The sequence below is a fragment of the Clavelina lepadiformis genome, chromosome 5 (assembly GCF_947623445.1).
Source record: "Clavelina lepadiformis chromosome 5, kaClaLepa1.1, whole genome shotgun sequence".
Classification (NCBI taxonomy): Eukaryota; Metazoa; Chordata; class Ascidiacea; order Aplousobranchia; family Clavelinidae; genus Clavelina; species Clavelina lepadiformis.
The window spans coordinates 9,241,660-9,269,441 of NC_135244.1; the positions used below are offsets into that span (position 1 = coordinate 9,241,660).

General features: G+C 39.8%; 1 protein-coding gene across 1 annotated transcript in view; it reads left to right on the forward strand.

The window, feature by feature from the left end:
- The window catches only part of LOC143459480 (uncharacterized), a 48,804-nt gene that overhangs the window by 13,389 nt on the left and 7,633 nt on the right, over positions 1–27,782 (forward strand). Inside the window, exons 40-126 of the mRNA XM_076956662.1 lie at positions 714–869; positions 1,012–1,167; positions 1,327–1,482; positions 1,637–1,792; positions 1,872–2,027; positions 2,277–2,432; positions 2,608–2,763; positions 2,837–2,995; positions 3,070–3,225; positions 3,509–3,664; positions 3,897–4,052; positions 4,281–4,427; positions 4,632–4,790; positions 4,920–5,075; positions 5,191–5,352; positions 6,021–6,179; positions 6,248–6,406; positions 6,520–6,675; positions 6,881–7,036; positions 7,158–7,313; positions 7,632–7,787; positions 7,876–8,031; positions 8,401–8,559; positions 8,655–8,810; positions 8,938–9,093; positions 9,195–9,344; positions 9,446–9,601; positions 9,763–9,912; positions 9,995–10,150; positions 10,231–10,383; positions 10,479–10,634; positions 10,841–10,990; positions 11,106–11,261; positions 11,355–11,510; positions 11,590–11,745; positions 11,866–12,021; positions 12,289–12,432; positions 12,507–12,665; positions 12,752–12,907; positions 12,986–13,132; positions 13,263–13,418; positions 13,551–13,691; positions 13,760–13,915; positions 14,076–14,222; positions 14,332–14,487; positions 14,565–14,720; positions 14,839–14,997; positions 15,130–15,285; positions 15,441–15,596; positions 15,697–15,852; positions 16,083–16,241; positions 16,371–16,526; positions 16,695–16,850; positions 16,948–17,103; positions 17,228–17,383; positions 17,580–17,735; positions 17,850–18,161; positions 18,269–18,424; positions 18,580–18,735; positions 18,828–18,983; positions 19,170–19,325; positions 19,423–19,578; positions 19,664–19,816; positions 19,949–20,104; positions 20,221–20,376; positions 20,626–20,784; positions 21,222–21,377; positions 21,464–21,619; positions 21,706–21,861; positions 21,934–22,089; positions 22,199–22,354; positions 22,442–22,585; positions 22,705–22,860; positions 22,996–23,151; positions 23,319–23,474; positions 23,856–24,011; positions 24,091–24,246; positions 24,319–24,474; positions 24,808–24,963; positions 25,112–25,267; positions 25,503–25,649; positions 25,869–26,024; positions 26,132–26,287; positions 26,600–26,749; positions 26,865–27,020; positions 27,314–27,469; positions 27,616–27,777. Of these exons, the coding sequence (XP_076812777.1) occupies positions 714–869; positions 1,012–1,167; positions 1,327–1,482; positions 1,637–1,792; positions 1,872–2,027; positions 2,277–2,432; positions 2,608–2,763; positions 2,837–2,995; positions 3,070–3,225; positions 3,509–3,664; positions 3,897–4,052; positions 4,281–4,427; positions 4,632–4,790; positions 4,920–5,075; positions 5,191–5,352; positions 6,021–6,179; positions 6,248–6,406; positions 6,520–6,675; positions 6,881–7,036; positions 7,158–7,313; positions 7,632–7,787; positions 7,876–8,031; positions 8,401–8,559; positions 8,655–8,810; positions 8,938–9,093; positions 9,195–9,344; positions 9,446–9,601; positions 9,763–9,912; positions 9,995–10,150; positions 10,231–10,383; positions 10,479–10,634; positions 10,841–10,990; positions 11,106–11,261; positions 11,355–11,510; positions 11,590–11,745; positions 11,866–12,021; positions 12,289–12,432; positions 12,507–12,665; positions 12,752–12,907; positions 12,986–13,132; positions 13,263–13,418; positions 13,551–13,691; positions 13,760–13,915; positions 14,076–14,222; positions 14,332–14,487; positions 14,565–14,720; positions 14,839–14,997; positions 15,130–15,285; positions 15,441–15,596; positions 15,697–15,852; positions 16,083–16,241; positions 16,371–16,526; positions 16,695–16,850; positions 16,948–17,103; positions 17,228–17,383; positions 17,580–17,735; positions 17,850–18,161; positions 18,269–18,424; positions 18,580–18,735; positions 18,828–18,983; positions 19,170–19,325; positions 19,423–19,578; positions 19,664–19,816; positions 19,949–20,104; positions 20,221–20,376; positions 20,626–20,784; positions 21,222–21,377; positions 21,464–21,619; positions 21,706–21,861; positions 21,934–22,089; positions 22,199–22,354; positions 22,442–22,585; positions 22,705–22,860; positions 22,996–23,151; positions 23,319–23,474; positions 23,856–24,011; positions 24,091–24,246; positions 24,319–24,474; positions 24,808–24,963; positions 25,112–25,267; positions 25,503–25,649; positions 25,869–26,024; positions 26,132–26,287; positions 26,600–26,749; positions 26,865–27,020; positions 27,314–27,469; positions 27,616–27,777 (13,662 nt within the window). The remainder of the gene's footprint in view (positions 1–713; positions 870–1,011; positions 1,168–1,326; positions 1,483–1,636; positions 1,793–1,871; positions 2,028–2,276; positions 2,433–2,607; positions 2,764–2,836; positions 2,996–3,069; positions 3,226–3,508; positions 3,665–3,896; positions 4,053–4,280; positions 4,428–4,631; positions 4,791–4,919; positions 5,076–5,190; positions 5,353–6,020; positions 6,180–6,247; positions 6,407–6,519; positions 6,676–6,880; positions 7,037–7,157; positions 7,314–7,631; positions 7,788–7,875; positions 8,032–8,400; positions 8,560–8,654; positions 8,811–8,937; positions 9,094–9,194; positions 9,345–9,445; positions 9,602–9,762; positions 9,913–9,994; positions 10,151–10,230; positions 10,384–10,478; positions 10,635–10,840; positions 10,991–11,105; positions 11,262–11,354; positions 11,511–11,589; positions 11,746–11,865; positions 12,022–12,288; positions 12,433–12,506; positions 12,666–12,751; positions 12,908–12,985; positions 13,133–13,262; positions 13,419–13,550; positions 13,692–13,759; positions 13,916–14,075; positions 14,223–14,331; positions 14,488–14,564; positions 14,721–14,838; positions 14,998–15,129; positions 15,286–15,440; positions 15,597–15,696; positions 15,853–16,082; positions 16,242–16,370; positions 16,527–16,694; positions 16,851–16,947; positions 17,104–17,227; positions 17,384–17,579; positions 17,736–17,849; positions 18,162–18,268; positions 18,425–18,579; positions 18,736–18,827; positions 18,984–19,169; positions 19,326–19,422; positions 19,579–19,663; positions 19,817–19,948; positions 20,105–20,220; positions 20,377–20,625; positions 20,785–21,221; positions 21,378–21,463; positions 21,620–21,705; positions 21,862–21,933; positions 22,090–22,198; positions 22,355–22,441; positions 22,586–22,704; positions 22,861–22,995; positions 23,152–23,318; positions 23,475–23,855; positions 24,012–24,090; positions 24,247–24,318; positions 24,475–24,807; positions 24,964–25,111; positions 25,268–25,502; positions 25,650–25,868; positions 26,025–26,131; positions 26,288–26,599; positions 26,750–26,864; positions 27,021–27,313; positions 27,470–27,615; positions 27,778–27,782) is intronic.

Sequence of the window (27,782 nt, forward strand, 5' to 3'; positions counted from 1 at the left end):
TTGGTATTTATGTGGCCACCTATTGTACATTCCCTGCTCAATACGTCGGCCAAACTATGAATAGTTTCTCCAAAAGATGGACTAGCCATAGAGCTGTATGGAATAAATTTAAATTGGTTACTATCGATAGCAATAATGACAAATGGCCATAGTGAAATACTCCGCCATGGTATATGAAGCTTGCATGAAAAATAAACCCGATATTGCTCAGTGTTTTAAAGTTGCTTTTGTTGAAGAACCGAAGGTTAATGCATTTGATTATTATGCTAAGCCTTACTCAAGCGAGCCTTAGTATCAATAAAATAATTTTACCGCGACTTATTCACCACCTTTCTTCGAGCAGGACACAGCTTTTTAGTTAACCAACGGAGAATAGTGTAGTTTATTTTATTTATTTATAGTTTTATTTTGTTGGTTTATCAATTTTAATTTTTATATCTTCGGTTATGATCGTGTTTTTATGTTATTTTATTTATTCCGACAGACTGATTATGCCTATAAGTATATATAGATGAAATATATTTCTGTTTCAACTGTGCAAACCGATTCTGGTTGATTTCATTTTTTTTATTTAGCTTGTAGTGTAGCTCACTGACCCTGTGGTCGTTAATTTCCTTTATACTGACCGCTGTTTGAAGTGTTGATCCAGGGTTGCTTTCTACACTCTTTTAATAAAAATTTAAGATATTTTTGTGTTATTGCGACTTCATTAGGATTGTCCTACATGGAGTTTGTGGAGTCCATACAGTGAGTGTAGTACTGCATGCGGTGCCGGGCATCAAATTAGGAACAGGACTTGCGTAGGAGGATATCCCGGTGATGAGGGATGTCTTGGCTTACCAGATGATACAATCTCCTGTGTGGGAGAGGTACTGAAATATTAAAATTATCTATCGGATCAATATTTTTCTTATTATTTTGATCTGTAACTGCTTTTTCATCTGTGTTGACTCTATACTTATGAAAAATTTTTTCGCAACAGAATTTCACTTAATGATGTAAATTTTCCAGGAATGTGCAGCATACAGTGAATGGTCGCAGTGGTCAACTTGCTCAGTTACTTGTGGTCTGGGAAGGCAGAGCCGTGCTAGGGTTTGCACGCTAAACGGACAACCAAGTACCGAATGCAAAGGGCCAGCTGTCGAAGAAGGGACATGCTTTGGTTCAGTGAGTATTTACATGATACAATAATCTGAAACAATTTCTTGTGCGTTATAACAGCTCAAACTATTTTTGAAATAACAATTTTCAAGTTCAATGTGTTTTTAAAATTAATAAGAGATAGTTGGATTTTGCATAACTTTCAACTATCATTTATCGCAACAGGTCTGTCCATACTGGTCGGATTGGGGTTTGTGGTCATCATGTTCTGAATCTTGTGACGGTGGTTCACGAACTCGTACCCGCTTTTGTGTTAACGGCGATATTGGTGATGAAGGCTGCGAAGGTTTAACTGTTAATGCAGGCAGCTGTAATGCTGATGTAAGTAAAAACGTCTTACGTTTTTTTGTATTTCCCTGGAATAATAAGCTGACAATGCCTTTAAAATCAAAAATATATAAAGTATTTCTTAAAAAGATATTTCTGATTGATTCGTAAACTTCTTGAAGTTATCTTCTTGTTTGGTTGCCCACAGGACTGTCCTTCTTGGACTACCTGGTCCGAAACAACACCTTGCAGTGCAAGTTGTGGAGGAGGTATTCGAGTTTTTGAAAGAACTTGTCAAAGATCTCCCGATCAACCACCAGCTTGCGATGGCGAGGGACGCCGTGAAGAAATTTGTAATGAACAGGTAAGCGGTTATTTGTTTAAAGGTGTGAGGCTCGTATTTTTTTGGCTTCGAGTTTAACCTTTTTTCGACTTATTTCCAGCGCTGCCCTACCTGGTCAAGATGGGGACAGTGGTCTTCTTGTTCGGAAACATGTGGCACTGGAAGTAGAACTCACCAGAGAACTTGCCTGTACGGAGAAATTGGTGAGGGAAGTTGCGTCGGAGAAACAATTGAAAGCGGTTCCTGCTTGGAAGAGGTAAAAAATATTTTTGCATACAAAAAATAGCATTAAAGACTGTCAGAATCTTAACGAAATTCTCAGAGAAACACAAATGAGTGTTGGTGCTGAACCATTTAAACAGTAAAAAGTGTTTACAAAATACAATGCCAGATTGGAAAATGCTTGTTTAACCTATTTCTGTACGGGAAGAAGTTTTTCTGTGTATCTGCTAGTGTAGATTGTTAACACCCCAAGTATGGTATGAGCAAGAAATGTGTGTTGTAGTTATGCGCGACCTGGGCAGAATGGGGTACCTGGACTCCATGTGATAGAAATTGTGGAGGAGGCCGACAACATCGAACTCGTAATTGCAACAACGGTGCCCGCGGTGATGAAGGCTGCACCGGTGATTATGTCCAGACTGTTGAGTGCGCTTTACAGGTAAGATAAGCAATGAATTTAAAACTTTTGACCTAGTTCTTTTAAGCACAGATCCTATCAATATGATTCATTGTATATAGGCCTTTAGTCTAAAGTGCAATCATGTTATATATCAAGTTCAATACAATTAAACAAGTAGTACCTATCGTATAAAAATTATGAATCATTTTTTCAGTCTTGTCCATTCTGGGACAACTGGACCCAATGGAGCGAATGCAGTCGATCATGTGGAACAGGTGAAAGAACACACACACGAACCTGTATAAATGGTGAACCGGGTGATGTCGGATGCAGAGGGTCTGTTTCTGAAACAGATGTTTGCAACGTTGAGGTAAACAACTACAACAAATTTTTAATGTACAAGTGTGACTGGTTGCTTTGTCAATTTCTCTGTTACTCTTAAGCCATGCCCAATATTCTCGGACTGGAGTGGTTGGACCGGTTGTAGCGTCACTTGTGGCGTTGGTAGTCGATCCCATGTACGACGCTGCTTGTACGGACTCTTCGGTGAAGATGGATGTGATGATGGAGAATTGCTGGAAACAGAACCCTGCAGTGCTGGAGTAATTTTGCAACACCTTAGCTTGCTTGCAAAGATGTTTTTGCTTGTACTTAGCCCTCATTCTTAAAAATACAGGCATGTCCATCTTGGTCATCATGGAATGAATGGACAAGTTGCTCTCAAAGTTGCGGAGGTGGAACTCAAACTCGAGGTAGAACCTGTCTTTTGAATGATGAGCCTTCAGATGGTTGTTTTGGTTCATCGTCCGAATACAGAGCTTGTGGCTCTCCGGTGAATAACTTCAAATATTCAATCTGTAAAATAGAAAAAGTAGAATTCTTATTTTAATGTAAAATTGAAACCTGCACGAATGTTATTTACAGTCAAGAACTAGTTATCTTTCTTTATAAGTATAATTTTAAGGAAGCTCAAAAAAATGAGAAAAAGTAATAGAGGAATGACTATTTGAAACTGACCAGAGTTACAGCTCGCGTTTGTTAAAGCAATACAGTTGATGTACCTAAAATACTCTGTATTGTTGACTAAAATACTCTGTTTGAAAATACTTAAACAGAGCTGTGCTTTGTGGAGCAATTGGAATGCTTTCAGACGCTGCAGCGCCACTTGTGATGGAGGAGTACGGTTAAGAACCCGAGTTTGCCTCAATGGAGATGCTGGAGATCCTGGATGCGAAGGATCACAAGCAGAATCGGTCGTTTGCAACGATGAAGTAAGAAAAGTCCGGTTTTATCGTGATCGTAAATATTGTTAATGTGCACTTTAGGTGTTGTTGATTCAGAATGGTTTAGATATTATCACACATACTGAAGCATCTGAAAATTTTTTCACGTTTTAAGAATAAACTAATGCTTTTACATTTTAGTTTCACTTCTGTTATGCAATTATAGCAATCGTATATGTATATCCACTTTTTACAATATTTGCTCCTAATTACAACACAGGCTTGTCCCAGCTGGGCGGAATGGGCTACGTGGTCAATATGTTCGGTATCTTGCGGTGGAGGATTTTCTTCACGGTCTCGATCCTGCCAAGGAGGAACAATTGGACTTGCAGGATGTAATGGAGATTATGAAGAGACAAGGGACTGTCAAACTCCCGTATGATATTTTTGATACATTTAAAAAGAAAATACACATGATCTAAGTATCTGCTCAACGCTCGAACGCGACTAGACATAAAAACCCATTGACAGTTTGCTATCAACCGATGGATAACTTAACAAAACTATGGATCAATTCAGCTTGTTAAGCCTACTTGTTAGTACGTTTGGTATAATTTTTTGTCTTATACAAATACATTTTGCCATACATTTAAATTATACACAGGAATGTCCGACCTGGGGTGAATGGTCACGATTCACGCAATGCACTGTATCTTGTGGCAGAGGCACACGGAGTAGAAGTCGCTCGTGTAGCATCCCTGGTGCTTGCGATCCTCAATTCATGAATCAAGTGATCTCCTGCATCCGTGGAGTAAGTGTTCTTAAACTATATTTATGAAATACGTGATTTTTACTTGACATAAACATTTTTCGTTTTTCTAATTATTTTTTAACAAAATTTCTTTGCCAAAAGATAATTAAGTTGCTTTCAGTCTAGTTTTCTGAATGTTTGGTTGACGTTAGACATGGAATTAAAATTATTTATTAATTCTGTTTTGGCTACAACTTGTCACAGAACTGCCCGTTCTATTCGGAATGGGGAGAATGGTCTTCTTGTTCGACTTCCTGCGACGAGGAAGGTCTTCGACGTCGCCTGCGCTATTGTGTGAATGGAATAGATGGCGATGATGGATGCGATGATGAAAATGAACAAAGCGAAACCTGTGGTGGCGGAGTGAGTAGCCCGTTTAGAGATTTGTTTAGTTAACTAATGCCAACCCAAGGTTTTGCCTACCAAATCCAAGTGCTATGTCTGAGGTTATTATAAAAACTTTTTTTAAGCTTTTTCATCCTTTTGTTGCAGCCATGCCCAAGATTTGCGGAATGGAGTTCCTGGAGTACCTGCTCACAATCGTGTGGTGGGGGGTTACGTGTTCGAAGCCGCCGCTGTGATAATGGAGAGTTGGGCCAGGGTCGATGCCAAGGAGTATCTTTCGAACAAGATTTTTGCAATGCCCTCGTAAGAATTGGCCTTGAAAAGTGTTTTGGGTTTAATAATACTTACTATCCGTCATTTCATTCCTCATTATTTCAAAAGCTTTGAAAATTCAAACAGTCGCTCAAATATTTTTCAGGCTTGCCCATTTGTATCGTCTTGGAGTCCATGGAGTCTTTGTTCGCTGCCATGTGGTGGAGGTTTAAGGAATAGAAGAAGATTCTGTTTGAATATTCCAGATGGCCAAGACAACAATGCCTGTGGCCAGGATTTGGAAGATACAACCGTCTGTAACCAATTTGTAAGTTTCATTAAGTTTCTGCTCATGCAGATATCTTACAAAGAGCTCCGCCATTATTGAATTGCTGTATTTCTAGTTTCGGCTTTGCGTTTTCTGTTTCCAAAACTTTAACATTTAACATCTCGTTTAACATCTCAAAGTATTTACACAAAACAGAGTATAGGAACAATAATTAGTTTTTGAAATACCAGAAGTTACAAGTTACATAAATAAATGCAAGTGTTTGCAGTATTATAATAAATTCACATGCTTTTATATACCGTGTTTCTCCGAAAATAAGACCTAGCCTGAGTTTCGAGAAGGATTTTAATATAAGCCCTACCTTTAAAATAAGACCTAGTCGATAGCGCGAACCTTTATTGCTCAAAACGAAAGAGTAGGTGCCAAAATTCGGCAGGAAATACAATAAAATAAAAACTTCGTTGTAACTTTGGAATCTAGTGACATCCAAGACATTACAGAGGACGATGATATGTTCATTTTTGAATAAACATAATTCTCAACTTTGTTTTTAATAAATGAAAATGAAAGACATCCCCTAAAACAAGCCCTAGTGTCATATTTTTAAGCGAAATATAATATAAGCCCTTTCTTATTTTTGAAGAAACACGGTATAGACCTACAGCATTAAAACGTTTAATGCATATTCATGACTTAATATGATTAAGGCTTGTCCGTCCTGGTCATCTTGGCTTAACTGGGCTGATTGTTCACGATCTTGTGGTGGAGGTATTAGAAACAGAAGAAGAATATGTGATCACGCCGTGGCAGGATTCCGACTTGAATGTGTTGGAAATATCGACCAAGCCCAACAGTGCAATAACCATGTTCGTATTGAACCTTTCTAACTTGCTCCTGTTACTGGAATTAGTATTAAGTTATGAGTATTACGCAGACCTGTGCAACGTGGACCACTTGGGGAACGTGGACGGTGTGCAGTTCATCCTGCGGTGTGGGTGACCGAAACCGAATTCGCACATGCTTTGGTGGATTATCAGGAATCCGTAATCAATGCGAGGGACCTTCTCAAGATCGGCAGACTTGCGTCCAAGGGGTATTTAATTCTCTTTTTTATTAGGTTGTAAATCATTCAATTTCTTCCTAATCGGATAATTTAGTGGTAAATATATTAACTGTTGTACAATATCCTGCGCTTGTTATTGAAAGGATTGCTCTTTCTGGGATGAGTGGTCACAGTGGGGAGAATGCAGCAAAACCTGCTCTGGTGGTGAACAATCACGAGTGAGAAGATGCGTTAACGGCTCGCCTGGCTCACGAGACTGTCCTGGCGAAGCCACTGAGTCCAGGACATGCAGTAACGAGGTCTACATCATTTTGTAACTCTTAATTTTATCTAATACAAAGTAAAAGTTGAAAACCCTGAATAGAATTTATTAATCAATTTTAGGTTTCGGTATACCTGTTTAAAACACTAGCATAAAAGTATAAGCTTACAGTTTTCTGAGCAGCTTTTCGCTTTACATGTAATTGTGATCAAGCAGTTGATTAATTTTCATGTCATTAACAGCCATGCCCATCTTGGTCTGCATGGAGCCAGTGGACGCCATGTAGTTCGACATGTGGTGGAGGAACTCGTTCTCACTCCAGAATTTGCATCGACGGAGAACAAAATGAAATCGGATGTGTTGGATCGGCAGAAGAGGAAGAATTTTGTGGAGCGGATGTGAGTCCAGTTGTCTGTTATATCGCTTATCAGTTGATGCCAATGTTGTATAATTAGGAATAGTGCGTTTATAGCCAAATTTAGATTACGTTGTTAATGAAGTCAGTCGAATCTATTTTAGGCATGCCCATATTGGTCGCCGTGGAGTGAATTCGGAGCATGCACCGTGACATGTGGCGGCGGTTCTCGCATGCGAGCACGGCTTTGTGTAAATGGAAATGCCGGCGAGAGTGGATGTGAAGGGTCAGGTGTTGAGGATGTCTTCTGCAATATTGAAGTCAGTATCATTGTGTGGATAAAATTATCGCTTCCTTTGGTTTTTATCTAATATGTTATATTTGTCAGAAACTTTACGTCAACAACGTTTTCTTTTGTTCCGTTAATTTCTCTTTTTGTATTTATTATTACAATAATAAAATGCTATATTTCATAATATTAACTTCATAACTACTGTACAAACTACTGCATAATATAAAACTCACTTTACACGAAAGTGTTGTGTTTATTTTTAAAACCTTCTTTTCTCATGTTAATTTTAATTTTACTATAGTAAAGTTTAATTTTAACTATTTTGCTAACTATTTTATTTATACAGGATTGTCCAATCTTGGATCCATGGACTGAATTTTCGGCCTGTAGCGCCTCATGTGGTACTGGACTTGCAAGACGAACTAGAGAATGTATCGGTGGTTACGCTGGACAGGCGGGATGCGCTGAAAGCCTTCAGGATACAATTGAATGCAATACTCAGGTAACAATGCAAATAAAAAGTCAATAAAAGTTAAAGGTAAAATTTTCTGTTCAATCGTATGTATTAAAAAATGTATGTACCGAAATAGGTGTGCCCAAGATTCGATGACTGGACACCATGGTCTCAATGCTCTGTGTCATGTGGCAAAGGCAGACGAACTCACGTTCGAAATTGCTTGGATGGCACCGTCGGACAAGATGGCTGTAACGGTGCAGTGAGTGAAGCAGAAGACTGCGTTAGAGGAGTAAGTGTGGCGTCTTTTTTATTTTCATGTTGTATTATCTTGACTTTGAACTTGTGCGTACTTGAATAAACGTTCAAGTGCTCATCGTTACGTTGAACACTTTTCTCTGTTCTCTACATCACTTGTTTGCAACTCGAGGTCTTTCCGTAAAGATAACTGTTTAAACTTAATGAAGATTAACCAAAATTGGATTTTTGTGTTTTTTTGAACGAGTTTATAAATTTTAAGTTTGGTTAAAGATATTGGTGGAAAATTTAGATTATTATCGGACAAATTCACGTCTATCGTAACGTTAAAGTAACTAATATTTCAGCTTAAATTTCATTTGAATGTAAAGTTTCAGAAAAGATGTCCATTGATTTTTCACAGAGATGCGCCTTCTGGACCGACTGGACTGTCTGGACCAGCTGCAGTGCATCTTGCGGTGGAAATGCCACAAGGAGCCGCTGGAGGCGCTGCACTAACGGAGTTGCTGGATCTCCAGGATGTCCTGGAGATAATAGAGAAGTTGAAAGATGTATTCTGTTGGTAAGGAATTTACACACCACGTAAAATTTATATTTATCGATTGTTTGCAATGGTGCAATTTCGGTAGCAGCATGATACATATGTATGATATTCAGGAATGCCCGTTCTGGTCTTTCTGGACTCTTTGGGGCGAATGCAGCGCTCCATGCAACGGAGGCGTTCAATCTAGATCTCGGCTTTGCATTAACGGTGAACCTGGAGATGAGGGATGTCTTGGAACGCCTGAGGAAGAAGAATACTGTAATCCTGAAGTAATAAGACGTTTATTCTGGATGAATTATAAACAATTAGTTTTAGTTGAACGATTTAAACGCAGAATTTACTATAAATCATAGTGGCACTGCTTGTATTATAAAAGTGCACAATGAAAAAATGCAGGCTTGTCCATATTATTCGGACTGGAGTAGTTGGGGAGCTTGCAGCTTAAGTTGCGGTGCTGGATTGCGCACTCGCAGAAGAACTTGCATCAATGGAGATGTTGGAGATTTTGGATGCGAAGATCCTTCTTCTAATACTGAGACCTGCTCAACAGAGGTAATATAAATTATTTTTGTATTAAGGAGATTTAATCTAAACAAATTATTGACTGTATGATAAATATATTCTTAGTTGTGAAACCATAAACTTACTTACAGCTTTGCCCATCGTGGACTGACTTCGGAGAGTGGTCAACTTGTTCACACAGTTGTGGTGGAGGGTATTCCACAAGGACACGAGAATGTGTTTCAGAGGTTGGTTTTGGATGCGACGGGGAACGTGAAGAAAGAAGAAATTGTGCAACAGATGTATGTTGTAATGATTTAGTTCCTTATTGATTGTGCACAGTATGATTTACAATCGTTCAATATTTTTTTCTGATCCTAATACATTGATATATTTACAACAGAATTGTCCCACTTGGTCGGAATGGGGAACGTGGGGTCAATGCAGCGAAAGTTGTGGCCGTGGTACTCGTAACAGAGGTAGAATCTGCACCAATGGGATAATTGGACAACCAGGATGTGAAGGACCGGCAAGCTTTTCTGAAGATTGCATCAGAGGCGTATGTTTTAACATGAATTATTGACATATGATTATAAATGCAGTATTTTTCAATGGGAGTCGCAAATCTTTTCTTGTAGTCTCGAAATAGATCCACAGAAAAAGTTTGTTTGATCTAACCAAAAAAGTTTTACAAGAGTTATTTTGTTGTGATATCCGCAGTTTTGTGCATACTGGAGTGACTGGTCACCTTGGACGAGTTGCTCAGAAACATGCAATAGCGGTGTTCGAACAAGGGATCGTGTTTGCGTCAATGACGAACTTTTCCCTTGTTCAGGAGATGCGTCAGAAGTCGATACCTGCAACAACCAAGTAATTTATGTACCATTATGGAAATGTCTTGTCCATCTTCACTCGAGTGTGATTAAATTTTAACGATATATTGCATTTATAGGTCTGCCCATCTTGGAGTGCCTGGAGTTCTTGGAATCAGTGTTCAGTCATTTGTGGTGGAGGAATTCGTCAAAGGTCCCGGTCTTGTGTCAACGGATTTCCAGGTGTTATCGGATGCGCAGGAGAAACAGAGCAAGATGATTTCTGCAACTCGCAGGTGTTGTACTATAATCGATTCGGTAAGAGTCAAATAATATCGAAATGCACATTGACATCAACTATAAACTTTACTGAAAGGTATGCGATGCTTGGTCAACATGGGGAGCTTGGTCAGACTGTTCTCTCACATGCGGAGGTGGCGTCACTAACAGAAGACGTATATGTGTCGGCGAAGGTGACAGTCCAAGCTGTATAGGAGACCCTGTCATATCTAGGGGCTGTAACGATCAGGTGGGAAACTTTTTCAAATAACAAAATTTATCTGAATAGTTTTGTTTCCGTTTTTCTCTTTTGATAATAAGTTTATTGGTAAAACTATTCTGAAGATATGCCCATTCTGGGATGACTGGAGTCAATGGCTTCCATGCACTGCACCTTGCGGTGGCGGAACACGTAGACGAGAACGAACCTGTTCATATGGACATCCTGGTCAAGATGGTTGTGATGGTGTACCAGCCGAACAAGAATCTTGCAACTCATTTGTAAGTTTTGGAAAACACCTGATACTTTTCAACTTTTGCTCTGATAAATAACCGTCGTGAATTTAAGAAAGCACTCATTCAGATTTATCAACTGATATCATGCTTTTTATACACCTTTTTCCATCGTTTGTTTATACACAGTAGATAATTTCATAGTAAACTTATTCTGCTGAAAGACAACTTTAGCATCAAGGTGTACGATTTAGTTATGCACATACTGGAGCGAATGGGAAAACTGGTCGACTTGCAGCGTCACTTGTGGACGTGGCGGCAGATCTCGTAGCAGGACTTGCGTCAATGGTGACAATAACGATTGTGAAGGATCGAGCACTGAATCAGAAGACTGTACCGCAGGAGTAAGTAATCATAATCATATTATTTCATTTTTTTTAATAATTTCGCCTACAACTTTGATTTGACGGCAATATTCCATTAATGTATTGAACACTTCTACGACTTCAATTCGTCCAGAATTGTGCATTCTGGTCTGAATGGTCTGACTTCAGTTCTTGCTCTCGTTCATGCGATGGAGGCACTCAGACAATAACCCGTCGCTGCATCAACGGCCAAGCTGGCGGTGATGGATGTGAAGGAAGAACAACGGAAACTAGGCCCTGTCAAGTGCGGGTGGGTATAGTTTGAAATGCAAACTAGAAACATCCATTTAGCGTTTTAACGATTTTTGTCCAGATTGTAAACTTTTGTTTGTCCGTAATGTAGCCGTGTCCAAGTTGGTCATCCTGGGGCAACTGGACAGAGTGCAGTGCAAGCTGTGGTGGTGGTCTTCGATCTCATTCAAGAACTTGCTTCAACGGCGAACCGAATGATATCGGTTGTAACGGACCAGTTACCGTACAAGAATACTGCCAAGGACAGGTATATATAGTATATACTTAACTTTTTCATGTATCTACCTTTTAATTTTGGATTACTTCTTATTATAATATATTCTCAGGCATGCCCTTCGTGGTCGTCATGGACTACCTGGTCCTCTTGCAGTCTTTCTTGTGGTGGCGGTGAACGCGAGCGTTTCCGTAATTGTGTTAATGGTGTAGAAGGTCAGTCAGGTTGCACTGGCAGGAATACCGAAAGGGTCAGATGTACGGATCAGGTAATTTTGCAAACATATATATTTTTTACGTAATTTCCATTGTTCAAATATTAAATCTATTGTGATGTAGATATTCTCCAATGAATTCGGTTTATCGTGCTTTGGTTTACTTTTATGTAGGAATGCCCGTTCTGGCAAGATTGGACTCCATGGACCTCTTGCAGTAGAACGTGTGGCGGTGGATATCAAAGACATACCCGAGTTTGTGTCAATGGACGACCTGGACAAGAAGGTTGCAATGGATCTGACCGAGAAGAACGAAGCTGCAATGAATCAGTAAATACAGGAGTTGTTAAATCGAAAGCGTATTCAAATTCAAGTTAAAATGTCATATTTATATCCACATTCTTGTTATAAGTTAGTTTAAAAACAAATGCATTATGCAAATACAGTGTAAACACATTGTACTCAAAAACGGTTATTTTTAAGCAACTTCAAGCCTATGTAAAACGGGTTTCCTATTGCTTTGTATAAAACATTTTATGCACAATAAACGTTAAAAATAGTAACAAGCAAGCTAACTTTGCTTTTTTTTTATCAAAGCCATGCCCTGAGATCGGTCCTTGGGTACCCTGGTCGGTCTGTAGTGCAACATGTGGTGGCGGTCTTAGAACTCGTTCACGAACATGTTCTGTGTTCGGTGCTTGCGTTGGACACCTCGATGAAGAGTCCCCTTGCAATCGTCGGGTCAGTATTGGGTTCTAATTAACAGTTTGTTGTTTATTTAAATAACTTTTAAAAAAGTATACTTGCTTTTACAGCCTTGTCCTAGATGGTCCGAATGGTCACCTTACACTCAATGTTCGGCATCTTGCGGAACAAGTGGAACTCAATCGAGAAATCGAACTTGTATCGATGGAATACCTGGCGAAGATGGTTGCCCTGGTGACGATATTGACATCATTCGTTGTAACACACAGGTTGGTGATTTTAATCTGAAGGGATTTCTTGTATTGCTTTGAATACATTATTATGTTTCATGTTACTGTACTTCATAAACAAACAGGTCTGTCCTTCATGGTCTGCATGGACCAGCTGGACTGGTTGTAGTAGAACTTGCGGCGGAGGTAACCAAAGGAGATCAAGAACATGCGAGCGGGGTATTCAAGGTGTACTGGGATGCCGCGGACCAAAGGCTGAGATACGACAATGCAATAGTGAGGTATGAAATCGTCTTGTAAGTCAGAGATATAGGCCGGAACAACGAGTTTAGGCATTTCGCTTAACGTTTTCTGTGTAGGTTTGCCCGCAATATGGTCCGTGGGCTCCATGGTCATCGTGTTCAATATCATGCGGTCTTGGCACACGAACAAGAGTTAGGTTCTGCTCTGAACCAAATGGAGGCTGCGTTGGCGTTTCTGAGGAAGAAAATGCTTGTGTAGAAGGAGTAAGTTAGTCTAAAATTTGCCTTTTTTCGTGTTGTTTTAATACTATATGGATCAGGTAAAATTAATCCAGCTTTCAAGATGCATTTATCGAAAGGGGTTATTGATTTTGACCATGGTTCTTTTTTCTAGAACTGTGCTTACTACAGTCATTGGGGTTCGTGGGGTAGATGTAGTGTTTCTTGTAACGTTGGTTTTTACAATCGAAGTCGTATATGCATTAATGGGCAACCCGGTGACGAAGGCTGCGAAGGACCAGAATCACAAGTTGATGAATGCTTCCCTGAGGTAAGTCTTGTGTTTTTTATAATTTTTAAATCTTGAAGCAATCTGTAATCTTTGAGGCTTGCCGTATGCGTAAAACATTGAAGAGCAAATATAAGCGACTCAACCTAAAAATCTTTACAAAATGTGTTATAGCCTTGCCCGGTGTTATCTGACTGGGCTCCATGGAGCAGTTGCAGTGCTACCTGTGGTGGTGGAATCAGAAGACAGGAGCGAACTTGCACATCTGGTTCGTGCAGCGGACCAATATTTAATGAGGAACCGTGCAATGAACAAGTAATTTGGAGGAGTAACAACAAGCAAGTGATAAGAACATGAGATATTTGAATGCACATACTTTTTAGGCTTGTCCATATTGGACTGCTTGGAACGATTTCGGTCCTTGTTCAGCCGATTGCGGAGGTGGATCTCGAGTACACTTCAGAACCTGCATAAACGGAGAAGCAGGAGAAAGAGGATGCGAAGGTGAAGAATCGGAAACCAGACCTTGCAATGAAGAGGTGAATTATTTTGTAACCATACAAGCCAATTGAAAGACACAGCTATCTTTCAAGAACTTTTAGATAGTTTTATGTTATCCATTTGCTCCATTTGTTGTTGATACTTAACAAAAACTAGTTATGGACAGTTATTGACAAAGAGTATCACTTTTTATCATAGGAGTGTGCTACTTGGTCTTTATGGAGTAATTGGGGAGCGTGCAGTGTAACATGTAACGGTGGAGTGCGTGCAAGAAGTCGAACATGCTCAGTAGATGAAGGTGGATGTGAAGGTCGCTCTCTGGAGCAAGAATCGTGTGAAGCACAGGTAATTTCGGAAAAACAAAAGAATTTTCGGTTAAAAGTTAAAGTTTATTTAGTTAAGTTAGAAGAAGCTATATTTTCTCATTCTTTAAGCAATTGTTGTTTCACAATAGGCTTGTCCATTCTGGTCTCACTGGGGTTCGTGGTCAAGTTGCAATGCAACATGTGGTAGTGGAGTGCGCACGCAGTCGCGGATATGCATTAATGGACGCTTTGGACAAAGAGGATGTCTTGGCGTTAGATTCCAAACAGAAGTTTGCGATGGCAGGGTGAGTAATTGAAATAAGTTATTTTCGAACCTGTTGTAATTTTGATGGATTGCTTATAAATTTGACTATGTTTTTAGTCCTGTGCTTTCTGGGAACCTTGGACTCCTTGGACAGTGTGTTCAGCAACTTGTGGGGGAGGATCTCGACGCAGAGTAAGGGAATGTTCCCTCGGATTTGTAGGTCAAGGAGATTGCTTGGGTCCTGAAGGTGAAAGTAGGGACTGCAATCGTCAGGTAATTGCAGATGAGCTATCAAAGTATCAACGATATCTAGATCTACATCCACAATTCCACATAATATAAATAGTTAAATACTCCTCATCACAAATTTAACTATTTCTTGCTCTTGTAGCCATGTCCAATCTGGGACGGTTGGACTACTTGGACACCTTGCGGTGTTACTTGTGGAGGTGGAAGTAGCACTAGAGAGAGAAGATGTATCAACGGCATTTCTGGTGATATTGGTTGCCACGAAGGTGATCCTTTCCAATCACGCTCATGCAATAGCAATGTATGTATCTTGCTGCTACGAAATTTAACCTGTAAATACACAGAAATGTAATATTCCAGTTGAAATGTCTTTTATTCCTTATTACTTAATATTTTATTATTCAACATATAACCACAGAGTTTCATTTTGTAGGAATGTCCTTACTGGAGTGGCTGGGGATCATGGTCCGGTTGTTCTGTTAGTTGTGGAAATGGCTTCAGGACACACTTTAGGAGGTGCATTAATGGTGACGTTGGTGAATCTGGTTGCGAAGGTTTGGATGAGCAAACAGTATCCTGCGTTGCCGGAGTAAGACTTCTGTTTGATACTTGTGGAGTTTATAAGATATTGACAGACTTTGTTTTTTATTTTTTGAATCTGGTCCCTCTTTGTGTTTGTCAAAATTGTCCGAAAACCTCGCTTATGTAAAAGGTATTGATTTAAAATCGAAATATAATGTACAGGTTTGTCCATTCTTTTCGGAGTATAGTCCGTGGGCCGGTTGTAGTGAAGTATGTGGCGGAGGAATAACTACGCGCCACCGAAACTGCATAAATGGAGAAGTAGGAGATGGCGAATGCACAGGAAATACACGAGAAGAGGCGACTTGCAACAACCAGGTTATTTTACATTCTTTTTTTTCAAAACATTTCTAAGATTTCGCAGCCTTCCGTGGTACCGCTATTGTAAATGAGACAAACTTGACCGTTCATATCTTAGGCATGTTCGGAATGGTCGCAATGGACGGACTGGTCAGCATGTTCTCAGTCATGCAGCGGCGGAAAACGTACGCGTGATCGTATTTGCATCAATGGCCAATTAGGAGACCGCGGATGCAGAGGAGCGAGCATTGGAGAGGAATACTGCAATGGACAGGTGCGTGACATAAACGTTAGACAATAGGCTTATAATGTAATGTAATTTAACAATACATGACTGTTCAACATCAGATTTTGCCAGGAGTTGGTCCTTCTATCTACAGTTGAAATTATTTTTCTGCGGTTGTTGTAGATAATTTAATTGTCTGCCATTAATAAAAATACTAGAATGTGAATGGTGTAAATGATTACGTGACTACTTATTTATATATTGTCTTCGCTACATAGACCTGTCCTTCCTGGTCACTCTGGCTATCTTGGACTCGGTGCAATGTACCGTGTGGAGGAGGTGCCCAGAGTAGATCACGAATTTGCTTAAATGGAGAAATTGGAGACAATGGTTGTGAATTTGGCGCAGACTCTGGAATTCAAACATGTAACGATCAGGTATGTATATTTTGCGTATCACACTGTAATCATTACCAAGATATTATGACCTAATTTTGTCCAAAAATCACTATATCTGCAAATAGCTGTTAAAATTATTCCTTTTCAAACATTTAAAAATTTTATTAGGTATGCCCTTCATGGGCTGGCTGGGGACAATGGGGAGATTGTACTGCTACTTGTGGTGGCGGCACCAGGTACAGATCTCGTTCATGTCAAGATGTCTCTCTGAGTGGATTATCTTGTAGTGGAGATGCCCAAGATTTTGGTGACTGCAACACTGATGTAAGATATATTTTTAAGCAAACTGCAATAGGCAAACTTGTTGATAAATCCTAAAGTATATTAACATCTTATTTTTAATATTCATTTTTAACAGTACATTTCACATTTTATGGAGACATATTTTTTGGTATCTGTGACTACTATGTGTATTTTTTTTATACCAATTAGTCTTGTCCTATTTGGGACGACTGGACTCTATGGTCTGAATGCACTGTCACCTGCGGCAGGGGAGTTACTTCCCGCAGCAGAATCTGTCTCAACGGAGAGGAAGGTCAGAGAGGATGTGAAGGAGATTCTTCAGTGTCAATCGCTTGCACAAGAGGCGTAAGTTCTGAAATAATACGAACTGAGTACTGTAATGGCTTATGTAAAAACATGCGCTTTGCTTAAGTCGTAATTTTTCGATTTCATTATCTCTCAGAATTGTGCTTTCTGGGGCGATTGGTCAACTTGGTCCAGCTGCAGTTTATCATGTGGTAGAGGTACACAACGGCAGACACGTCAGTGTGTAAATGGATTACCTGGCGATATTGGTTGTGAGGAAGGTGACACTTCCATCAGGGCATGTAATATCAATGTAAGAAAATTAACCAAAAAAAATTTTAAATAGCCAATGATTTCAATCACGTTTCGAAGTATTTTGCTTTATATGGTAGTTGCAGTCAATAAAAATTAACGAAACTATGTTGTTAATTTGATAGCAATGTCCGCGTTGGTCAGCTTGGGGTAACTGGACCGAATGCAGCTCACCATGTGGAGGCGGAGTCCGTTCAAGATCTAGATTCTGTCTATTTGGTGAAATTGGAGAATCTGGATGTGTTGGCAGAAGTCTAAACAATGGTTTCTGCAATGATCATGTAAGTTTACTGGCTACATGATATCTTGAGTAAGCATTGAAATGTAGCATAAATTTTCACAGTGATATAATATTAGCAATACCAAGAATGCGATATCAACAGAATTAACTATAGATTAAAAAGGCCAACGCTTTTGGTAACTCATGTTTACTTTTTAATTGAATGTGACGATCGTTGATATTTTGCATTACGTCAGGTATGTCCATCTTGGTCAATATGGACCGTTTTCAGCGACTGCTCAGCCACCTGTGGCGGAGGTGTTCAAGTATTCAGAAGAAGATGTATTAACGGTGATATCGGTGATACAGGTTGCGTGGGAGATATAGAAGAATCAAGAGAGTGTGCAAATAATGTAAGCTGGTTTATATAAAATCTATCAAAACAATTTTTAATTTAAGACTTTGAAGATGTAAAATATATTTATGTATACTACAGTGTTTTGTTCACGATTCTTATTGTTTTAAAGCCATGTCCAGTTTGGGATATCTGGCAACCTTGGACAACATGTACACGTACATGTGGGGGTGGACGGCGTTATCGATCACGTGTGTGCAGCAACGGACTTCCCGGCGACGAAGGTTGTATGGGACGTGTTATCATGGCAGATGGGTGCAACGATCAACGATGTCCAAGGTTTGACGCTTGGTCTCATTGGAGCCAGTGCTCTGTAACATGCGGGATCGGGTCTTATAGTCGCACTAGAGGATGCTTGGATGGAGAAATCGGCGAAGGAGACTGCATTGGAGAAACGTCGGACAGTGGAGAGTGCATTGAAGGGGTAAATTTTAACACAGCTTAGTTGAAACTCAACGAATTTTGATCTTATTAAATATAATCCGCTTTTTCGCCATTTCTTGAATAGTGAAAAATTACTTTTAAATGCAGAACTGTGCGTTCTGGTCTCCGTGGTCCCTGTTCGAGGAATGTTCCCTGAGCTGTGGAGGTGGCATCCAACGTCGTTTCCGTCGTTGCATTAATGGTCCAGCAGGAGGAGAAGGTTGCGAGGGTGATTCACTCGACACCCAGCCTTGTAATTTGGACGTGAGTGAGACTAATTACTTACTATTCAGTTACAATCGCTTGACATTGCTTGTTATTATTATACAATTGCACATACTTAACCTACATATAAGCTACTGTGATGAGCGTACAACAGAACAAAATAATATGTTTTAAAATTTTTAACTTTTGCTTAGCTTTGTGTATTCTGGGCATCATGGGAATCTTGGTCAAGTTGCGATGTTCTTTGCAATTATGGCCGCTCAAACAGAAGTCGTGAATGCATCAACGGTTTCCCTGGTTCTCCAGGATGTTTTGGCCCTCCATCCCAAAGCAGAGGATGTTATGATCGGGTGAATATGATTTTTCAACCCAGTTTTATGTAGAAGGTGTTTTTGTCTAGGCTTGGCATTATACTTAAAAAATGTATTTTCTTTCACATTAGCCATGTCCAATTGTGTCTGATTGGACCTTGTTTGGGCCCTGCTCTGTCACCTGCGGAGGTGGAAGTCAAACTCGCTCACGTGAATGCTTGAACAGGATTGAGGGTGTGCTGGATTGTAGTGAGCGACTTGATGATTTCGTCACATGTAATACCAAGGTACATACATGTCATATCTAGGCACGATCGTAAAACACTAACATCATTCATAATATCCAATATTTTGTATATTTCCACTTTGATTTCATGGTGTCCAGTGTCATGGAAATGCACTTTTGTGATTTACCAGCTGCGATTTGATCCTGTAACAATTCGTTAGCAAATATTTTTTAATTTGTTTACCAGCGATGCCCGACTTGGTCTGAGTGGTCCGAATTTTCTACCTGTACCGTGTCTTGTGGCACTGGTTTATCTCGTAGGAACCGAAGGTGCGTAAATGGCGTTCCTGGAATGCTTGGATGCAGAGGCTCGACTTGTGAACACGTCACATGCAATACCCAGGTAAATAAAGCATTAGTCATTTTTTCCCCTTTACCTTTTTGTTACCTTAACTTTTTATTAACTAGTTACGTGTTTACAAATTCGATTATGCTCACAGGATTGTCCATTCTACACTTCGTGGAGCGTGTGGACTGCATGCAGCGCTACATGTGGCTTAGGTAGCCGTTCACATGTTCGTGTGTGCGTTAATGGTGTAGCAGGCAATGCCGGTTGCGATGGTCCTGAAGAAGAAACAAAAAGATGCATTGTTGGCGTAAGTTAATTTTAAATGAAATTCAAAACAAGGTGTTTTCAGTGTTGTGAATAGGGTGCTATCACACATCAACCATTTTTCGTAGAACTGTCCTTTCTATGATGAGTGGACTACTTGGTCTTCATGCAGTGTGACGTGTGGTGGTGGAACACAGTCACACGTCCGTGTTTGTGTTAATGGAGTAAGTGAGGAAGATTGTGAAGGTCCAAATCGCGAAATAAGGTCTTGCCAACCTCAGGTATGATGAGTTAACTTTGAACGTATATCACTATATCTCTTTTAAACAACAATTTGACTTTTGAAATATTACAACTTTTGCGTTCGACATCGTTACATTTTCTTTAACATCTTTGTCCATCGATTACTGCAGGCTTGCCCACGCTGGAGTGATTACGGAAATTTCACCGTGTGTAGTCGTTCATGCGGAGGAGGCCTTCGTTCACGAACCAGAAGTTGTATTGATGGAGACGCCGGAGATGTTGGATGCCAAGGTCCTATTACTGAACAAGAGTTCTGTAATGGAGAGGTATAAACCAACTGAAATTAATGATGTGACTCGTGTAACATACACTAATGTAAGTTATTAAGGTTTTGCTTTAAATGTTCTAGTCAAACAATTTAAAGAATATGTCTTGATAACAGGCCTGTCCATACTTCCTACCATGGCAGCCATGGAGATCTTGTTCAAGAACTTGCGGCACCGGTCAAAGATCACGTTCTAGAATATGTGTAAACGGATTTAGAGGTCAGCTTGGTTGTATTGGAACAACAGAAGAAGTGGAATCGTGCGCTGAAAGGGTACGTATTCGCTGGATGTGATGTTGCATCTGCTTCAGATGATAAAATTTTGATGTGACACAATAGAACAGCAAATGTTATTTGTGTGAATAGTCAACTAATTAACACTGAGCAGTTCATATTGTTGAAAGTTATTAGCCTACAACTGTATACATTTTAAGTCTCAGAAATAATATATACTCTATACAAGTTAAGGTTTAAATTACTAAGCAGTTGTAGTCTTCATTGCTAACCGGTTTGATGGTTTAGGACTGTCCTTCATGGACTTTTTGGCAACAATGGGGTGAATGTGGAGCACGATGTGGTGGGTCGGTGCAATACCGTGACCGGATTTGCATTAATGGCGTCATTGGTGAAACTGGATGCCACGAAGGTGGACTTAGGGAACAGCGAGTTTGTAACGACTTTGTAAGTACATTACTGCTTTGATCAGTGGTTCCCAAACTTTTTCAGCTTGTGGCACACTAGAAAAATTAGAAAACGCTCGCGGCACACTTACAAGAGAAGAAATGTTGCTATAAAAAATTACCCTACTCTATCGACAATGCCATAATTGGTTTCATCGTCACATGTGCTTATTTCTCAGCTATTGAAGCAGCTAGAAAGCTTTTAAGTCGCATATGCTTGTCTGCATGCCTTATTTTAAATATTTATGCAGTTCTTTTCCAAAATTCCAAAAAGATTCGCGACTCACCTGAGAATCTGTGGCGGCACACAGTTTGGGAATCACTGGTTTTGATCCTTTTATTTAACTTAGATGCTAAAATGAAATGTATGAATTTATTTACTTTAAAGTTTATAAATCCCAACGTGCAAGAGATTCAGGTGACAACTTTTTTGTAAAGGATTGCGATTTCTGGGGATTCTGGAGCAATTGGTCACCGTGCAGTGAAGAATGCGGCAGAGGAGAGAGGTCCAGGACCCGAGCTTGCATTAACGGCATTACCGGTCAAGGAGCATGTTCGGGAGCAAGTGTCATTACCGAATTCTGCGAACAGGGCGTGAGTTTGACTTTAAGTCAAAATATTAACTTCTGTTATATGTTAACATTAATCTGCAGATTAATCAGTTTGTATTTATACATCAGGATTGCGCTTTCTGGGGCGACTGGTCAGTGTGGAGCGAATGTGGAGTAAGCTGTGGTGGTGGCAACAGAGTCCGTATTCGTCGTTGCTTTAACGGATTGCCTGGTGATGCAGGATGCGAAGGTTCAGACAACGAAGTGCAGTTCTGCGGAAATAATGTAAGATACAGTAATCACTTTTGTGTAATCAATTACAAAAAAAAATTTTCTAAGTTTTAACTTACTAATGTTGGTTTTTAATACAGCCGTGCCCTCGTTGGAGTGATTATGGTAACTTCACGACATGCTCAGTTTCATGCGGTAGTGGTACCCGTTCTCGTGAAAGATTCTGCATGTTTGGAGAGCCTGGAGATAGAGGTTGTAGTGGAAGTACAACGGACCAAGAAAATTGCTTTGACCAAGTAAGCATAATTCAGATAGATTTTCCCCTTTTCCAAACACAAGTCCTTTTATTTACGCCTTACGTTTTGCAGCCTTGTCCTCAATTCACCAACTGGGGAAGATGGTCTCAATGCAGCAGTTCCTGCGGTGTCGGTATATCAATCAGACTGCGCTTCTGCGTAGATGGTTTCATTGGCCAACTGGGATGCCATGAAGCAACGCAAGAAGATAGAGTTTGCAATACTGAGGTAACAAATGCTTTTCGTGTAATTTCATATATTTTTGTAAACCAATTCAAATATCAATAACTATTAACAAACCTGTACACCTAATTGCCGATATTAATTGGATTTTTAGCCATGTCCAATCTGGGAGGAGTGGGGAAGCTGGACAAGATGTTCTATACCGTGCGGCGGAGGTTTCAGAAGCCGAACGAGAGCATGCTTGAATGGAGCAGTTGGATTTGTCGGCTGTGTTGGCGAAACTCGTGAGAGTGAAGCTTGCAATGAGCAGGTGCTACAACACATTCCAATCATTCTCCCATGCTTTGAAATTCGAAACAAACATCATTTACGCAACTGGAATTCTACATTTGGTTAGGTCTGTGCCGTGTGGAGCTCTTGGGATTCTTGGACTGGTTGCAGTACGACATGTGGTAGAGGCATCAGAAGCCACTCAAGGACGTGCAATTTAGAGGGAGAATGTGAAGGAGACGCGATTGCTTTTGAATCCTGCTTCGTTGGTGTAAGTTCCATTTTATATAGTCATTTTGTTATAGGTAAAATATAACGCTGATTAATTATATGTTTCAACTGTTCTTTACATTACTTTAATAATACAATACAGCAATTTTCACATTTTAGGAATGCGAGTTCTTCAACGATTGGACAACTTGGACAACATGCTCACTATCTTGTGAGGGTGGAGTTCGGTCTAGAAGCCGGTCATGTATTAACGGCGTAACTGGTGATCCTGGCTGTAATGGAAATGATTTCAATTTGGAAAACTGCAACGAGCAGGTAAATTAATTATCAACAATATGGTAAATGGAAGTACCTAAAATGAGTTATTTTGTGAATTGATGGTGGAGCGAATATTTTTGCAATAACAATTCAATCAATTTACTTATTTATAAAATACTTCCATCGTCATAGGCTTGTGAAGTCTGGTCGGAATGGAGTAATTGGTCTGGTTGCTCGGCTTCCTGTGATGGCGGCACAAGAGTCCATAGTAGGATATGTGTTGGAGGTGAAATTGGGCAGCGAGGATGCATTGGACCCTCTAGAGAAGAAGATTTCTGTGGCGGAGAGGTAATTTCATTCATAACACCGAAGTACGATTTCTGGTTAGGCAACATTGGCAGTTTTTGTCATTTTTGCTATACAGCTGATGCCAATTTTCATAGAAAAACCGCCATACTTAATTTAACAGTAAGGGCAGTTGTAATTAATATTAATAATAATTTCCTCTTTATCAGATTTGTCCATATTGGAGTTCTTGGTCTGCATTTGGTGCTTGTTCGTCTTCTTGTGGAAGTGGGCTCAGATCACGCTCTCGTCAGTGCATCGGAGGTGACAGTGGAGTTCCCGGATGTGAAGATGACGACGAGGAAGTGGAAAGTTGCAACACCTTGGTATTGTGTTTTAAAGCATAAAAATAGTGGCTTGGACATCAAGTTTTCTGATGTTATGTACCTATTTGGAAAATATATTTTACTTGAAGCTGATTCTGCAGTTATGTTGAACTATTAATTTATATTGTACAAAATGTATTATACACTTTTGGTACCTATCTAATATCTATATTAAGTTAAACATGTATCTTTAAAGCAATCTTACAAATTAAAACATGTCATTAAGTTTTATATCTATATAATAAGCGTATAGACGTTATGCAATATTGCAAATGTGTGTAAATATGAACGTATTTTGTTTTTATAAGATTTTACGAAAACTTGGGTATTGCTCCCATCAGTAACGTATATCTTTGTCTTTAACCACTTTGGTACTTTTAGCGTTGTCCGCGATTTGACGATTGGACCAACTGGGAAGTTTGCTCCAGGACTTGTGGAGGAGGAACACGTCGTCGCAATCGAGCTTGCTTTTCTGGTCGCCAGCGTTCATTCTTATGCGGTGGTTCTTTTGGCGATATGGAAGCATGTAATGCACAGGTAGCACGGATATTTAAACTTAACAGACCGATCCTTGCTATTTTTGCATTCTATCAACGACACCTGAGCACTTTTTTAGACCTGTGCTTCTTGGAATGTGTGGTCATCCTGGACCACCTGCTCGGTAACGTGTGGACGAGGAACCGCAACTCGCATCCGGGAATGTAACAACGGTGAACCTGGAGACGACGGCTGTACTGGACCTGTATTGGAGCGACAGACATGTGTAACTGGTGTAAGTTGGTGATGTTTTCCTATTCCTCATTATTTCTGTAAGCATTTGGTTTGGAATTTTACTTTCTTGCAGAACTGCGCGTTCTGGTCAGAATTTTCTGAATTCTCTGGCTGCGATCGTTCATGTGGCGGTGGTAGTAGCATCCGCACAAGACGTTGTATCAATAATGTGGATGGAAGTGATGATTGCCCCGGATCCAACCAAGAGGTCGTTCGCTGTGCTACCCAGGTATAGTATCGTCACATTTTGTTGTTTTTGTTTGCTTCGGTATCGACACAGTTATGTTCCCACTCGAAAGTTTTTTTCAGAAAATATCTGCTATCCTGTAGGTGTCTTAAGTATTCTAGGAAAAAGGAGGCAAAAAAAATTACATTTAATCTTGTTTGAGAGCAGTTCCAGTATCTCAACATTTAGGTTAACTGGTAGTGTTTTTTTTTTCACTTCACATTTTGCTCTATTCCAAAGTACGGTGGACTTATAGTTTATGCATATGCACATTTTTCACTCAAGCTCGCAAAGAAATGTTGCAACTAATTTGATCAAGAATTTCTTTCTTCCTAGCCCTGCCCAACCTGGACTGAATGGTCAGAATACACACCGTGCAGTGTTACATGTGGTGGAGGTGAGCAGACCCGAGATAGGACCTGTATCGGTGGAGAACCTGGCGATTTCGGCTGCTATGGACATTCAAGCGAAGAGAATTATTGCAACGGAAACGTAAGTAAAGCAAAACATTAAGGTTAAGAGTTCAAGAAAAAATTTGTGAACAACATTACTTAGAGATTGAACACCAAACCTGGAAACCTTTATATTTCTTATTATACTGAGTTAACAAGATGCTTTAACAAGTGCTGCTAATTTTTAGACTTGCGAGTTCTGGTCGAGCTGGGCAGCATGGGTTCAATGTTCAAGGGAATGTGGTGGAGGAACGAGGTCAAGAACTCGAATCTGCTTATATGGAAGAGCTGGAATCGGTGGATGTTCAGGATCTTTTGCCGAAGAGGAAGATTGCAATGATGAGGTTTGTTCTTTTTAAAAACTTAATAATAAAATTTTTGTAACAGAAAATATATATGAAGAGTAAGTTATTGATGAACAAATGGTATAGCGTTTGTTCGTAAGTTCTCGCGATTTAAAGATTGATTATAAAAAAAAAATGGTGAAACATAGAGAGTTAAAACACTTTTAAAGATTTACATACCAATATTTGATAGAGGTATACTAACCAAAAATTTTTCTCTCAAATTATTACGCAGGCTTGTTCCACGTGGTCAACATGGGGCAGCTGGTCACGTTGTTCAAGGTCATGTGGAGGAGGAATACGTTCTCAAGAGAGGGTTTGTGTTGGAAGCGTTGGATCTTGTGAAGGAGATTACGACAGAAGCGAAGAATGTAATACACAGGTCAGTGTTGGCTGCTGCATAAAACCGTAAATTTGATGACGCAAGTAAGATTTATCATTCCGATTTTTATTGTTAATTTAAAAACTGTTCCATATTCAGTAAATTTATACATAAAAATATGTTTTTTTTTTGTTAAAATATTTTTGAAATGTTTTAAACCCTCAAAAACACCCTTCTGTAAAAATTAAAACGTTTATATGCTTTCTATTTGTCGCTTAGGCTTGCCCGACCTGGTCCGATTGGGGTGTTTGGTCTTCGTGCAGCGAAACATGCGGCGTAGGCAAACAATCCCACGTTAGAGTATGTCTTAATGGCGAACCCGGTGATGCTGGTTGCATAGGTAACGTGGAAGAGGAGCAATCCTGCGTGGAAGGGGTGAGATTTTTTCAACATTTATATGGTAATAAAATAATTTAGAGCTTTGTTTAGAGTTTAGACTTTTGAGCTTGTCTGTAAGAAATAAATTTTTATTTATTGTGCAGCCATGTGCTTATTGGAGTGTTTGGGGACCATGGACTCCTTGCACGGCAGCATGCGGCTCTGGAATTCGAACCCATACCAGAGAATGCATCAATGCGGAACCCGGCCAACCAGGCTGTGAAGGCAACGCCGAGGAAAGCGCGCCCTGTGATGGACCCGTGAGTGAAAGCGTTTTGTATTTATCTTGTTACTTTGAAATTTTTTTTTTATTTAATTTTGATCAACACTGGGAAGAGGGTTGATTTGAGTGTATTGGAAAGTGGTCAGCAACTATGCAATACGTTTAATAAAAACTAATAAAATACGTTTTTAACTGCCATTGTTTTGTTACATTGTTACTTTGTAGTATTTAAAAGCAAGCTTATTTTTCCCCGCAGTATGTTCTTTGCAATTACATTACTATATCTGGTTATAAGCTACAGTAATGAAGAAAATAGAACACATACTTCACATTATCACTTTTATTTAAGGATTGCATCATTGAATTTGAGTGGTCGCCATGGAGCGATTGCTCAAGAACCTGCGATGTTGGCAAACGATTGCGTTCAAGGATTTGCACAGGCCCTCTTTCAAACCTCTGCGAAAATTTGCCTGACCAAGAAGATATTTGCAACGAAAAGGTATAATTTACACCACAAATTTTGAAGGAACGCTTTGGTTGAGTATAATTCTATTTGAAGGTCAATCAAATTTTGCACGTTGCTATATGCGCTTAAAATTATTATTTTCACACAGAGCTGTCCGTATTTGTCGGACTGGGGATTATGGACTCAGTGTGACGTCACTTGCGGTGGAGGATCTCGAACGCGAGAGAGAATCTGTATCAATGGTGAGCGAGGTGATCCAGGCTGCGAAGGAGCCCTTACTATCACAGGGTCTTGCAGAAATGAGGTGAGTCATTATCTTTACGAATTTGCTGATAAATATACAATATAATTGCTAGCATTTCCATTTATTTGTGTTTTATCAGTGCCTGGCAAAACTTTAGTCCAACTGTTTGTTGCTCGCGAATGAAAACTAACATAAACTAGACCTATGCCTTTTTAATGAACAAACATTCGTTTAATGTACCTTTTCAAACAACTTTCAAACACCGTGATCCAAGAGTTACATGGCTGTCTATTCCGTTTTAACAACAGACCTAGCAGACAAAAGCAAGCCGTTTATGCAAAAACATTTTGTAGATATGCCCATCATGGAGTGAATGGTCAGTCTGGAGCTCATGCAGTGCAAGTTGCGGAACTGGCGTCAGGAGTCGAATAAGAAGCTGCCAAGGAGGACCGATCGGAATCGTTGGTTGTATTGGAGGTTCAAGAGAACAAGAACCCTGTAGTAGTGAGGTCAATCACCTTACGTTGTTTTTTTGACAATTTTATACCAGCTTATATTTGTAACTGGCTAGTTATGTGTTTTGTTATCTTAATTTGTCATGTAGAGTCCAATCTGGCTCATTTAATTCAATCTGAGGCTTCTCGTGTTTTTACAGGAGGGTCTGTGCCCAAGCTGGTCCAGCTGGAGTTCGTGGACAGATTGCAGTGTGACATGCGCTGGTGGTAGCAGACAAAGGTCTAGAACTTGCTTAAATGGTTCACCAGGAGACGACGGTTGCGAAGGCGAAACCGTTTCTGTTACGGCTTGCTTTGAACAGGCATG